Source organism: Alosa pseudoharengus, unplaced genomic scaffold (assembly GCF_046254945.1).
Source record: "Alosa pseudoharengus isolate Yale_2024_CS ecotype anadromous, Long Island Sound unplaced genomic scaffold, YU_APseudo_1.1 YU_APseudo_1.1_scf_15, whole genome shotgun sequence".
NCBI classification, from domain to species: domain Eukaryota; kingdom Metazoa; phylum Chordata; class Actinopteri; order Clupeiformes; family Clupeidae; genus Alosa; species Alosa pseudoharengus.
In genome coordinates this window covers 23,425,902-23,440,544 of record NW_027468620.1, presented here as the reverse complement: position 1 = coordinate 23,440,544, position 14,643 = coordinate 23,425,902, and the positions used below count along the sequence as shown (strand labels likewise).

General features: G+C 47.3%; 1 protein-coding gene across 2 annotated transcripts in view; it reads left to right on the top strand.

The window, feature by feature from the left end:
• The window catches only part of bcl11aa (BCL11 transcription factor A a), a 49,590-nt gene extending 38,785 nt beyond the window's left edge, over positions 1 to 10,805 (top strand). For both annotated transcript variants that reach the window (XM_076285938.1, XM_076285939.1), the window contains exon 3: positions 5,231 to 10,805. In XM_076285938.1, coding sequence (XP_076142053.1) covers positions 5,231 to 7,395 — 2,165 coding nt within the window. In that variant the 3' untranslated portion in view covers positions 7,396 to 10,805. The remainder of the gene's footprint in view (positions 1 to 5,230) is intronic.
• The last annotated feature ends 3,838 nt before the right edge of the window (positions 10,806 to 14,643 follow it).

Here is a 14,643-nt window from a genome sequence, read left to right as displayed (position 1 = left end):
CCGGGCGAAAAGTGTCGGTGCCATCCTCTGCCCTTCAGAGCCGTTTCCTCCTACGGCCAATTCGGATGCCCCCTCCCCCCTGTGTGCTGTGAATGGGCCTTGACACAAAGAGGGAGCTATGAGAATGTGATGCAGGAGGGGAACATGAACCGCACAATGGCCGAGGTTTTTTTTTTTTTTTTCTCACTTCACCTCACACCAAACACGGCCTTCTTGCTTGTCAGTCGAGAGAGAGAGAGAGAGAGAGAGAGAGAGAGAGAGAGAGAGAGTGAGTGTGTGTGTGTGTGTTCAAAGCTAAATCGGATTTGTGTGATATATTACTTCATAACTCACTCTTGTTCGAATGTCTGGAAAATTAGCTAACTGCCTCTCATTGAAAAAAAAAAAACAAGGGTCAAAACCAAAACGAAATTTTAATTAAAAGCAAGAAAACCCGTTCGACAGGCCCTCCATACCTAACTGCTGTCAGTATGTGCCTGAGAGGAGAAAACACGCTCGAAAAATATCTTTTGCATGATAATAGAAAAAATATATACCAGGTTAAACCCCGCACAGGTGGTGACAATTAACTGCAATTTCCGCAGATTGTAATGATCCATAATTTAGCATGTGAAGCTGGCCTTTCCATGAGCCCCCAGTTAAAAAGTTGTGGGCAGCCCTGCTTTGGCAGGGGCTTTTCAGCTGTTGGTCTTTAGTGAGATTGTCAGGAGACAGCCGTGGGAGGCAGGGGCACAGGGCAGAGATGTGCTGTTATTTCTCCGTGCTGTGTTCTCTCTCTCTCTCACTCACACACTCTCTCTCTCTCTCTCTCTCTCTCCCCCATGAACACTGGCACACCACTGGCACACTACACCAACATGGGCACACCACCCTTCCCCTCCTCTCTCTCTCTCTCTCTCTCTCTCTCTCTGTCTTTCTCTCTCTGTCATGTATGGTATGTACCACAATGCATTGTTAACTTCAAACATACAGCGTTTGGATGTTTACGTATTCAAATGTCTATTTTAAAACACTGACTTTTTTACAATGGCAAGTGGTATGATTGAAATGAACCACTAGCTTAGCCGTCCTGATTGAAATATACCACTAATGTTGATTTGTTTTTCATTAGTTTTGAATTGCAAATATGTGTTGCTGCCCAGCTCTGGGGGAAAAAAAAAGCGTATCAGCATGTGAAAAAAACGCATCCAAACCCCTGATCAACTGATTTCTCCTCCTCATCACACAACGTCCACCCAGCCCCCCCCCCCCCCCCCGTTCTTCCTCCCTCAATCCCTGGAAAGGTTTACATATGGTTTACATATGTGCGTCTTCATGTTGCACGTCTGCAAAAAGTGCCCAGACGCCCACATACACACACACACACACACACACACACACACACACACACACACGCACACACACACACACACACACACACACACACACACACACACGCACACAGACACACACACACACACACACACACACACACACACACACGCACACAGACAGAAAAAAGAAAAACCCCGCCATGACTGCACAAAAGGGGGCTCGGCAGTGTCCGGGGGAGACTTTCTGCCACTGATCGCGGATCGTTCCAGAAACGCCCCCACCCCCCCCCCCCACCCCATTTGTGTGCATTAACAGGATTATCCTACAAAAAACCGCAATGTCTCTGGCCGCCCTCACTGCCACCGAGCCACATAAAGGGCGTGGGGGTGGGGTGGGGGGTTTCGGCTTGTTACATGCTTTGCTGGCTATTGAAGACTTCAGAGAGACAGAGTGAGAGGGACAGAGAGGGAAAGAGAGAATGAGAGAGGGACAGAGAGGGAAAGAGAGAATGAGAGAGAGAGAGAGAGGGAAAGAGAGAATGAGAGAGAGAGAGAGCCCCATCAGAGCCAAACTAGCGGGCAGATAAAAGGCAACGCACCCCACCACAATGCCCACACCTCTCCTCCCCAAAGCTCTCACCACTTCACGTCTACATCATCATCATCATCCCTCTCTCTCTCTCTTCCCCCCCCCCCTCTCTCTGTCTGTCGATCTCCTGGGATGGGTAAAATGGTGAATTATCCCAGTGAAGAGACCCCGGGTTTGTGAGGGGAATTAAATGCGTCTCCCATGTCCATTTTCCACCATTTGGCGTCGTCATCTCTTATGGATTGCCAGTTCTTTTGGGTCATCGCTTGACCCTGTGTGTGTTTTGGATGAGGTGGGGTATGGTGTGTGTTTGTGTGTGTGTGTGTTTTGATGAGGAGTGGTAAACTGTGGTGCTGCAATCCGAGATGCTGGGTGCAGGTACGGTCCCCTTTTAGTGGTGCTAATTTGTCAGGGTCAGGCTTGCGTTCATTAGCTCGTGATAAATATCCATTCCATCTGTGTGTTTGTGTGTGTGTGCATTTGTGTTGGTGTGCATGTGTAAATGCTAGAAAGAGTGAGTGCGAGACCATGTGCTGTGTGTGTGTGTCCTTTCATCAGTGTGTGTGTGTGTGTGTGTGTGTGTGCTTCTTACGTGATTGAAACCCTCTGCTTGTTTACCTGCTTTCATCTGGTATGCCTTTCACGGCACTTTGTCTAAAATGCTTTTTATTTAGCAAATTTATCAGGCGTAATTATCCCCAATGATTCGCTCGCCTTTGACAGCTTTTTTAGTGCGCTGGTGCGGGTTGTTTTTCTTGCATACGGATGAACTTTTAAAACACGTCGAGCGTATATGTTGGCAAATGGAGCTCAGGGATGGCTTTCATTTCACGTTTTGCTAATTGATCATTCTTACCCATCATTATTAGAGGCCTCCTGTAATAGGTGCATCTGTTCTTTGTGGACCCCGAGGCCTTGATGGCTAAGATGGTCTCTGGGCCCGTTCTGAAAGAGAGAGGTTTTTTTTTTTTGTCGAAGTGAGGGGAATGGAACACGGATGGGAGTAGATTCTCTGGCGTGCTCAGGGCTTCTGCTGCTGTCACTGCCGTCGTGACCATGGTGTTGGAGGAAACCTGGAGTAATTAGTTTCCAGGCCAACCTGTGGAGGGTCTCCTTGGAGCTGTGCTGTGAGTGAGCACTCTCAGGTGGATGCTGAGCGATATGCCCCCCCCCCCCCATCCTCTTCGCTCCCCACCCCTGTCTCCATACGACCTTGCTGGAGACGCGTCCGATAGCACTGCTGTATATCCTCACTCTCTCTTACTCTCTCTATTCCTACTAGTGTTTTGGGCACAGATGCTATCGCTTTGTGTGTTACTAACTGCCTGGAATAGATTATATATTTTTGGGGTTTGTGTGTGTGAAAAACACTTGTGAATGGTAGTTCGGATCGATCGGTGTATTTGTGTGTGTGAAGCTGAATGTGAATGAGTGAAAGTGTGTGTGTGTGTGTGTGTGTAGCTCTGTGAATTTGTAATAATAACTAAATAAAATAAATGGATAAAATAAACCCAATCGTTTGCGACTGCGTGCCTCAGATATACGTATGTGTTGCAGCACAGCATCCATCTGACACATTTAATGTTGAAAGGCTTTCCGTGGCACTTCCACTTTATTATCTAATCTTGTAAATGAGCCGGTGGAGCAGGCCCGAGCACAGTTAATGAGATTACACATGCATTGTGAGGGAAATCATAGGTCATTGTCGAAGTGCCATTGAAAGTCAATTATTGTTTTAAATGTTCCTTCACCGCCTCTGTTGTCTGAATACTTCACTCAACATCGGCTAAGTGATTTTTTTTTTTCAAATTTCTTTTTATATGTTGAATAACATTTTCGCAAATTTATGAATTTTTTTGTAGCTTTTTTAAGGGGGATGTTTGTCTGTTAGACAAAAAAAACAACAACACATACATAGAAAAAGCACAGTAAAGTGTGAATATGAAACATATGCTCCTGGTGGATTAGAAGCAGCTGATTCACACAGCCACACATCTAAAAAGCCAGTGAATGTGCTGGTGAAAACACACCCATGGGCTTAAGATTTTAGGATGCACACACACTCTCTCTCTCTCCCTCTCTCTCTCTCTCTGTTTCTCTCTCTCTCTGTCTTGTCCCTGGCGTCGGAGCAGGACTCTGATCCGTCTGAGCGTTATAGTTAACACCCCTTTTTTATTTTGGCTGACGTTCCTTGTGGTGTGATTTGTTTTTGTTGCTCTCTTCTTCCTCTCCTCCAGCATGTAGTACAAGAACAGTGTTTTTTTCGCTCCTTCCCTGTTTCACACTCTCCTTCTTTATTATTATTTATTTATATTTAGTTTTGTGCTCTGTCCGTCCGTCATGCATCCTTCTGCGTGCCGGCACAAGTGTGTCCAGGGCTCTGCTGGGAGACGATGGGGTTGTTTGGTTTTCTCTCCGCCGGTCTGCTGATAGAAAATGGCTGCGGGGACTGACGGTGGAGCCAAGCAGCCGGCAGAAGCTGTGCTGCTGTGGGCCTACGGCTACCACCTCGGCCCCCCTACCGCCGCCACTGCCGTGGCCTCGTCACCGGGACAGCCATAGTGCTGCCGGGCCTCAAAGGAGTACCGTCACACCGGTGTGACGGGAATGTTGAGAAATGAACGTTCTAAAGAATATCTGGGTTCATTGAATTCAACATAGAATTTTAGAACCTTCAATTGTTGCGGAACTTAGAATGTTCAAAAACCTACACCTTTAAGGGTTAAACCCCATGCTGTTACTGCTCTCTCTTTTCCTCCTTAACGCTCTCCTTTTCTTCAGAGCCCCGATTTTCTTTTTTTAATCAGAGCTGTATTTAGTGCTATGTGATACTTTTATTAGGGAAGTCGACTCATTGGTGGTGGGGTTTGTGCGGGGTGCTGAGGACACGTGTGTGTGTGTGTGTGTGTGTGTGTGTGTGTGTGTGTGTGTGTGTGTGTGTGTGTGTGTGTGTGTGTGTGTGTGTGTGTGTGTGTGTGTGTGTGTGTGTGTGTGTGTGTGTGTGTGTGTGTGTGGCTGCTTCATGAATGATTAAACTGAAATCGCTAGCCATTTCACCCTGATCTCTGTGTGTGTCAAAATGGAGTATAAGGGGGAGTGTGTGTGTATGCATGTGTGTATATGTGTTCTCTGTGTGTGAGAGCTCAAATGTACTGGAGCTTACTCGGCACTCTCTTTTAACTCTCTTTTACAACTCTTTTCATTTTTTCCAACTCCTTTCAGTTCGGTTACAAAGCGAAATAGTCATTTTCAATCATTTCCTTGCAAGTGAAATGCTTTCAAAGACTGACCGTGCCCCCTCCCCCCCCTCTTTCTCTCCTCTCTTCAGGTAAAGATGAGCCCAGCAGCTACACTTGCACAACCTGTAAGCAGCCGTTCGGCAGCGCGTGGTTCTTGCTGCAGCATGCCCAGAACATGCACGGCTTTCGCATCTACCTGGAGAGCGAGCACGGGAGTCCCCTCACCCCGCGCGTGGCCGGAGACTGCGCCTCCCAGCCGCCTCTCCACGGCATGCACCTGCCCGAGGTGAGCCCCTTCAACCTGCTGCGGATACCCAACTCCGTGTCGGGGCGCGAGGGGAACGTTGGCGTTGGCGGCGGCGGGGGCGGTCGCTTCCCTCCAACCCCACCGCTCTTCAGCCCGCCGCCCCGGCACCACCTGGACCCGCACCGCATGGAGCACCTGAGCCCAGAGGACCTGGCGCTGGCGACCCACCACCCGAGTGCCTTCGACAGGGTGCCGCGCCTCAACCCCATGCCCCTGGACCTGCCGGCCATGGACTTCTCGCGCCGGCTGAGGGAGCTGGCCGGCAACAACGCGGGCTCCACGCCGCCGCTCTCGCCCAACCGGCCCAGCCCTATGCAACGGCTGCTGCAACCATTCCAGCCGGGCGCCAAGCCGCCCCCGTTCCTGTCCACTCCGCCGCTCCCGTCCATGCAGTCGCCCTCGGGCGGCTCCCAGGGCACCCCCACCTCCTCGTCTCAGCCGGGCCCGCAGCTGACCCAGGGCTCGCAGACGCTGCTGCAGCAGCCGCCGCAGTCCACCACGCCGCTCAACACGCCCATGAAGTCGTGCGAGTTCTGCGGCAAGACCTTCAAGTTCCAGAGCAACCTGATCGTGCACCGGCGAAGTCACACGGGCGAGAAGCCCTACAAGTGTCACCTGTGCGACCACGCATGCACGCAGGCCAGCAAGCTCAAGCGCCACATGAAGACGCACATGCACAAGTCCTCGCCCATGACGGTCAAGTCCGACGACGGGCTCTCAGGCACCAGCTCGCCCGAGCCGGGCACCAGCGAGCTCCTGGGCAGCGCCAGCAGCGCCCTCAAGTCAGTGGTGGCCAAGCTCAAGAGCGAGCGCATTATCCGCGAGAACGGCGAGGAGGCCGAGGAGGAGGAAGAGGAGGAGGAGGAAGAGGAAGAAGAGGAGGAGGAGGAGGAGGAAGGCGAGGAGGAGGAGCTGGAGAGTGAGTGTGGCGGCACCGGGAACGGCCGCAGCAACAGTTACCCATTCGGCCTGAGCCTGGAGGCGGCGCGGCACCACGAGAACAACGGCAGCGGCATCGGGCTCCACGGGCGGTCAGTGCTGGAGGACGGCATCCCGCGCTCGCTGCCCGAGGTGATGCAGGGCATGGGCCTGGCGGCCAGCATGCAGCATTACAGCGAGGCTTTCCACGCACACAAGCGCGGCGCGCTCGGCCCCAACGAGCACAACGACACCGCGCACCGGGACCTGTGTGACGGCGACTCGGCCATGGAGTCGGACCGCGTGAACGAGGGCTGCGGCTCGGCCATCAACGGCCGCGGCTCGTCCCCCAGCGAGGCGGCCGCCGCCGCCGTGGGCCTGAGCAAGAAACTGCTCTTGGGCAGCCCCAGCTCGCTCAGCCCCTTCAGCAACAAGCGCATCAAGATGGAGAAGGACCTGGACCTGCCCGCCATGCCCACCATCCCCAACTCGGAGAACGTCTACTCCCAGTGGCTGGCCGGCTACGCCGCTTCGCGCCAGCTCAAGGACCCCTTCCTGAGCTTCGGGGACTCCCGACAATCGCCTTTCGCCTCGTCCTCTGAGCACTCCTCGGAGAACGGCAGCCTGCGTTTCTCCACGCCGCCGGGCGAGATGGACTGCGGCGTGTCCGGCCGCAGCGGCACGGGCAGCGGCGGCAGCACGCCCCACTTGGGGCGGCCCGGCTCCAAGGACGGCCGGCGCAGCGACACGTGCGAGTTCTGCGGCAAGATCTTTAAGAACTGCAGCAACCTGACGGTGCACCGGCGCAGCCACACTGGCGAACGGCCGTACAAGTGCGAGCTGTGCAACTACGCCTGCGCCCAGAGCAGCAAACTGACGCGGCACATGAAAACGCACGGCCAGGTGGGCAAGGACGTTTACAAATGTGAAATCTGTCAGATGCCTTTTAGCGTGTACAGCACCCTAGAGAAACACATGAAAAAGTGGCACAGTGACCGCGCCTTGAACAGCGAAATCAAAACTGAGTAGCGAGAAGTAAGGACAGTGCGAAAGGCACGTTTTTTCTTTTTAATCCTTCTTCGCTAAAAGTAAAAAAACCCATCTCTCCCGTGACGCCCTTGTAGATTTGTCCTCCTACCCCCCTCTTCCTCTTTCGCTAGTCCAGTGGAAGCTAAGACAACGTGCTTGGCACCGGCACACTCTGTTTCATTTACGTTGAATGCATGATCTGTATCGGGGCAATACTATTGCATTGACGCAAAACTTCGAGCCTTTCTCTTGTGCAATAATTTACATGTTGTGTACTTTTTTTTCTTTTTACTTTCCCTTTTTGATAATTAGACAGCATGCATGGTATGTTTTTTGGCTAATTTGAGAAAAAAGAAAAAATTGTCCCTGGTTGGTTAGTTGTTAAGTAACTGTGTTGCTGTTTTCTTGTTCTGTTCTTTTATTTAAAAAAAAAGGAAAAAAAGAAAAAAAGACCATGCTGCATACATTCTGTAACACATATCATGTACAGTTTTGTGTTGTAACATGGAGGACAACAGTCTAACACTTAACCCTCTATGGATGGGTTGGGAATCGCACTTAAAACTGATCTTTCAAAAAGATATTCAGTCCACATAGGGTGAAAAAATTTGAATTGGCCCCGTTACGAATTTAAAATCAGTGACAGCCTTTTGCAATTCTTTCAGAAAAAAAAGAAGTAGTCATTAAGATTCAATTTGTACTATCATTTGGTAAAACAAACAAAAGAAGAGTGCCTTGGATATCTTGAAACTGCATTGGTTAATATTCCTATCTACTATAAGCTTGGAGTCTCAGATAAATACTGGAAAACGGATCCATTTGGTCCTCAAAAAGGTTCTTGCATCAAGTACCTGACTGCTGCAGTCAACTGTGACTAAAGAAAGAGTAATAGTAATGAAAGAATCTACGTAAATTTCTAGTTAATCATCATTTAGCTACCTATAATATTGTATACCTTTTTTGAAAATGCTGAGGTATTTTGTTTGTTTTATACACGGTACATGCAGTATTGTGTGTAATCAAATTTAGGTGTTATTTCTTTGTATTTAGAGGTACTGTGTTGACAGTGGTACAGGCTCTGAATAGACAACAATAAGCTGATGTGACACTCTCTTGGGAGGTTTTTGCCTATGTAGCCTCACTAGCACATGTTAATGTCTTGTTGAAGGCAAAAGTGAGATGTGAAAGCATGGTAATGCTATTGAAAAGCCATGTCACTAGGATCAAAACAATCTAGGCTAGATCTGGTCGATGTTCCGCCTGGACATTGGTCCCCAACAATGCATCTGAACATTTTTTTTTTCTCTGTCAGTGATGATTAACTAAGAATTTACCTGCAGGTCTAAAGAAAAAAATGTGTTAGTCATAGCCACAGTATTTATTCCTGAGTTCCCTTCAAAGAAAGAAATGCGACGCAAAATATGGCAAGAAAAAGAAGTGAAAATCCATTTTTTTCTCCATATTTCATATGCTGTGTGCTATTTTGTGTTTGACATTCTGGAGGAGAGCTCTATTCATCGTTGAGTTACAGCATCCACCCACAGGTGATGGTGAGAAAGCACTTGTCACTCGGCCCCGACAGTCTGTATCGCTTGCTCTGATTGGTGGTACAGAAGCTGAGTATAAAAATGTAAACTGCTTGCTTATAGGACAAAAAAGTGCACTGTTCAATTTTCCCAGTTTACAGGTATTCATTTTTGTCAAGGGAAAAACGTATTGTAATGCTTACAAATAAAATTTACAATGTCATTTTTTATTATCATAATGAGGATTAGGGACAGAGAGAATTTGCTGCCACCCCACTTGCCCCCCCCCTACCCCCCCACCCTCGACAGACACTCCAAGAGAGAGCCCCACTCCATGACATATCTGTACGGTGCCCAGGGCATAAACTCCTTCGCTAGACCATGAACGATTGAAAAAAGTAAATAAAAGAAAAACACTTGCTGCTTACACTGCAAGGACATTTTTTGTACAAATCTTTTTTTAAGTATAAATATTAAAAAATGACTTTTTGAAATAACACTTCATTATCTTATTAGGGGAAACTATATTTAAGTTTGTTGTTGTTTCTCTTTCCTCTCTTTGTCTTGGTGGTGTACAAGACTCGATCACGGTATATATTAAAATGGGAAAAAAATCTGTGACAGTTTTTTTTTTTGTTTTGTTTTTGCCTTGGCTCTTCACAGGTCTTCAGGTCGAATTAAACTTGCATTGGGGAAAGGTTTAAGATTATATATAAATATATAATAGAGATCTTAAATATAGGAAAATGCACACTCATGTCAATTCCTATGCTAAAACACATTTATGGTCTACTTTTTCTGTATTTCTAGAATGGTATTTGAATTAAATGTTCACCTAGTGTAGCCACTATAGTATTTATATTGAGGCTTGTATTTTTAACTGTTGCTTGTTCTCTCTGAAAGGTATTATTGTACCTTTTTTGGTAGTGGAAAAAAACAACAAGCTGCCACGGTATATTTTTTTAATTTGGCAGGATAATATAGTGCGAATTATTTGTATGTTTAAAAAAACAACGGAAAAAAATCCAATAAAAAACATATGTGGCATTGTATAAAGACAGGCCATGAGATGGTCACTCCTGGAGGAGTCCTTTGCGAATGTCCACACTAGCTAAAACAGGTGGTTGTACATATCTTCTGTTGGTTTGTTTTTATTTTCTTTTGTTTTTTAAAAAAATTCTCCTCTGCTGCCATTATGTAATGCAGTAATGCAAGCTGATGTTGGGTTGTTCTGTAGTGTGCTTTCCTGTCCTTTCACCTATTCCCCTGACTACATTCCAGCATCTTAAAGAAAACAAAAAACTTCATATGCAGTAAAGACCAGTAAATAAATGACAAACATGGAAAAAATAAACAAATTACAAAAAAGAATCAATGTTTTGCAGGTTTTTTTTTCATTGCCAAATCCTAAATGGTGCTTTATATTTAGATTGGGACGACTTTCATATGCAAAGCATATTTAAAAATGATATGGATCTAATGGGTAAGGCCGCTTTAGTTGATACTTTTTTGTAAATGGCAATGCGGAATATTTTGTTATCAGCCTTTTCTATTCTTGTTCTGAAAGCTGTTTGTTGTAACTTGAACTTGAACTTTATCTTTTACAATGGGAGTCACTATTTATTATTACTTGTGTGCTCTGTTCAAAACAGAAGCATAGAATGGATCTTTTTTTGTTGTTTTCATTTTTTGGGTTGTTATTATTTTCTTTTTTTAAAGAATGGCCAAAGGTCATTGACAAATCTTGCTTTTTTGTTTCTAGTCTATGTTAAGTTTTATTGGAGAAACCACTGTCTGTGTTTTCTGGCAGTTGTCTGCATTATCCTGTTCACACACCCATTTTGTCCCTTTATTGAAAAACAATTAATAAAAAAAAATAAAGTACACATGTGTTTGCTTGTTGGCTAGATAGTAGATGTCAAAAGACAGGCGGAATGAACAGCAGAGGTACAGTCCCTCCTGCCCCATATCTCTTTTTGACACACACACACACACACACAGAGTAAGAGAATTATCGCAGGAGCTGAGGGCAAAGGCGGCAGTCTTGCTGGCGGAGTCTTTGCTCTCCTCCTTAGCCTCTACCGAGATCCTTACGCATGTTTGTTTGCTAATTAGGGCAGATCACCCATCTTGCACCTGCTAACCTCTTAGGCTCAGCACTGAGCTGTCACTACCTGTTAGCTCTAATCACCCTGCATATGTGTGTGTTACTTCAACTCTAGGCTCGCCTCCACTGCAGATATTACACACCCACACACACACCCCACACACACTTACTCCACCCGTTTCTGTGACACTGCTTTCTAGGCTTTCCAGCCTTTGGCAGAAGTCTCCCTTGTTTTAAGACAGTGACTGGTGTTCTGGAGTTAGCTACTAAATCTGTCAAAATGCTGTCCCTTTTAAGGTTGAAAAGAAAAGCTTCTAACAATGAGTCATCTGTAATTCATCAGCACGGTGGAGGTCGACTGAGGCTGAGAGACCCTCGCTTATTTGGCCTGTTGCCTTAATGATGGCCGATAAAAAACAATGCATTTGTGTTCTCTACGACAACATGCAAACAAAGAGGTGTCCATTATGTGCTCAGAGGCTCCAACAGCCAAGCCTTCCCTTCCACTTTCAACTCCACATTTTTGTACAATCTATTAAAATACAGACTCATCTGTTAAAAACCACCTCATGCAACAGACAGAAGCATTAAAATGAGCAGGAAAATATTCTGTTCACAGCTTTTTTTGCGGAGTATTGTGGTGGGAAATTAATTCTCAGTTACCGGTATAAACCCATGAACCGCGGGTGTGCCCATATAGGTTTACGGCGCTGCAGAAGCCCATTTATGTGAAAAGCATAAACAGATTTGTCACTGTTATAAAAATCTATACAAGCATGACCCACCATCCCTGTAAACTCACACCAATTATCCAATGGCTCAGAAAAATACTGTGGTTAGTGGTCATGTTTTCTCCTTTTTCTCCCCCCCATTTTTTGGTCTACTCGGGTCTTTGTGGATTTGCCCTGGAGGTGCCCGCTTGTCGAAACTTGATCAAAAGTCATCTTTGATCCCAGGCTTTATGGTCTTGTCTGCAGACACTGTACATTGGTCTTTGTCCAAGAAAGAGAGCGCGAGACGGAGAGAAAGAGAGAGAGTGAGAGATCGAGAGGTCCACTAAGCCGGGTGCAGAGGCTCAAAGTTGTTCTCCTGACAGATTTCAGCCTTTGTTGTTTCCCAGCCGCTCTCCGCCGTCCCCTGGTTCCGCTCAAAAAAAAAAAAAAACTTTTGAAAGCAGGACGTGGAGTGCATATGTCACGAATCCTGGGAGCATTGGCCTCTCCCATCCACTCTGCTCATCACTTCGACCATCCTCGTAGACCTGGCTTCATTTACAATACGGCGTGGGTGGTCAAAGAGCTCAAAGTAAATGCGACTTAATGGACACTGACCATCACTGGCCATAACCGTGTTTATGGCAGTGAGCCCAGGACATAAGTCTGTCAGAGCCAGCGGCTGCGGTGAGCCGAAGAGGGCACTAAAAGAAGCTTTACTGCAGAGGTGGGAAATGACTTCTTCAACCTTCCATCTGCTGTAATTAAACACATCGGCGTCAGCATTCTCCTCAACGGTGGACGAAGCAGCTATGATGAGAAGCGGAACTTCAAAAGGAGATAACACAAGGCCATGGTGAACTCCATGACAACAGACATTTGGAGCATTGTGGAGCTCCTCTGTCTGACTTCATGAAGTGCTGGGTGATGTCAGAAGTGGGGCAGGCCCTCAGCAGGACACACACGAGAGGGGCTGGAGAGGCTGTGTGTACTGAGGAGGCCTTTGGCCCTGACTGGTGGAGGCCGGAGCTTTCCAGGCCTGTTGTTAGCAATGCTGAGCATAATCAAGCTCTCGTTTGCCGTGCTGTAAACTTCACCATTAATAAACACAATCATCTTCTCTCCTAGTATCATCCCTTTATTTCCATCTCTCTCTCTCTCTCTCTCTCTTTCTCTGTCTCTCCTCCTGTCTGTTCTTCACCTGATTCACTCGCTCGTTCTCGCTCCTGCCTGCTCTCTGTGCGCGGCCGGCTGTCAGCGATCGTCGGTGCGAGTCATTAGGAACGGACACCTGCTTTCTCAGCGGGGGTCGCGAGGTGCCGCCGGAACTTGTACCCCGACTCCAATCTCATTAAAGTCCGAATCACTCACATTGTTTTTGCCCCCACCCCCTCCTCTTCAAGTGCAGGACAATAGGTAGTTAGGCACAGGCATGTGCGATCCATGATTAGATTTGTGAGGGATAATTAATCACAAATGGTGCAGCCGTGAAGAAGAAGGAGGAGGAGGAGGAGGAAGGGAAAAAACAACAAAAAACATGAATACACCCAGCTCTCCCACACAAACACACACACACACACCCCGCCAGCACAACACCGTCCTCATTTGAATATGTGAGTACTTTAATAGGCTGACTGATTGATCCCAGGTGAGCACTTTGTGGTGGAGATTGCTCTGCCCTTTTGGTTCTTTAATAAACAGGCCCATGATTGGGCTCCTCTCCTCTCCTCTCCTCTCCTCTCTGCGCTCCCACCAGCCGCTCCATCTGGGTAAGCAGTGCGGAATTCAAGGGCGGGGGTCGAAGTGGGTGTGGAGGTGATGAGGGGGGTGTCACGCACACATATGTGTTACATATGAAGCATGCTCTCTCCCTCTCTCTGTCTCTTCCTCCCTCCCTCTCTCCCTCTGTGATCTTTTTGCTTTCCTAGAACATGGGGATGGTTGCCCAGAATACGTTTCACCACTGAATATTCAGGGTCATCAACTGTGAATCACTAGTCCTGTAAGTGGCGTTAATGTCAAAATGTGTTTCTTCCTTGTAACACTGTCATTGAAGGTATTGCAGGAAATATGAAACCATGAAACAAGTATTCCCATCAAATGCAAATGACCTCAGTGTATCGAAACCTGAACTTAAAGTCTCTGGACCAAAGATGAGACGTGCTTGATTGCCAGTGTTCTTGAAATCATTTTGGCTTTACTAAAGAGCCATAAAATGTGCAGTTTTTGACAAGTGGTGAAAATAGAGCAGGTCATGGTTAGGGGTAGGTTTGTGCGTTAATGGTACTACATGTGTGTGTATGTGTGTGTGTGTGTGTGCGTGTGTGTGTGTGTGTGTACAGCTTCTTGCTGTTGAACTTGAGTCATCAAGCAGCAAGGCCAAAGTTCACCATCTTATCAGTAGAGCCTTTGCAGTTGTGTGGTCATCTCTATGTGTTTTTGTACCCATGTGTGTGTGTGTGTGTGTGTGTATGTGTGTCATAAATTCTTCTGCCCCTTCTTTTTTTCTCTGTCTCCCTCCTTCCTGTACTCTTTCTCTTTCTCTGGAATGGAGCGAGCGAGCGGGCAGGCGGGCGACATGAGTGTGTAATCGCTGGCCTTGTCCTGGTCCGCACTGTTTGCTGAGCTGGGGAGGTTAAAGTCTATAGATAGTCAAGGAGCCTGGAATGCAAGGTGTGGACAAGTGAGATAAAACTGAGACCGGGATAGAGTGGTTCAGGGAGACTGGATAGAGGGAGAGAAAGAGAAAGAGAGGTGGTGGTGCCGGGGGGTGGGTGAAGAGGAGGGGAGAAATAAAAGGGTGAAGGGTGGTCTGCCCGGGTGAAAATCAGGCTCACTGTACGATGGAAAAAACTCCTCCCTCACAACCTTTCCTGTCTTTCTCTACCCCCTCCCTCCCCTT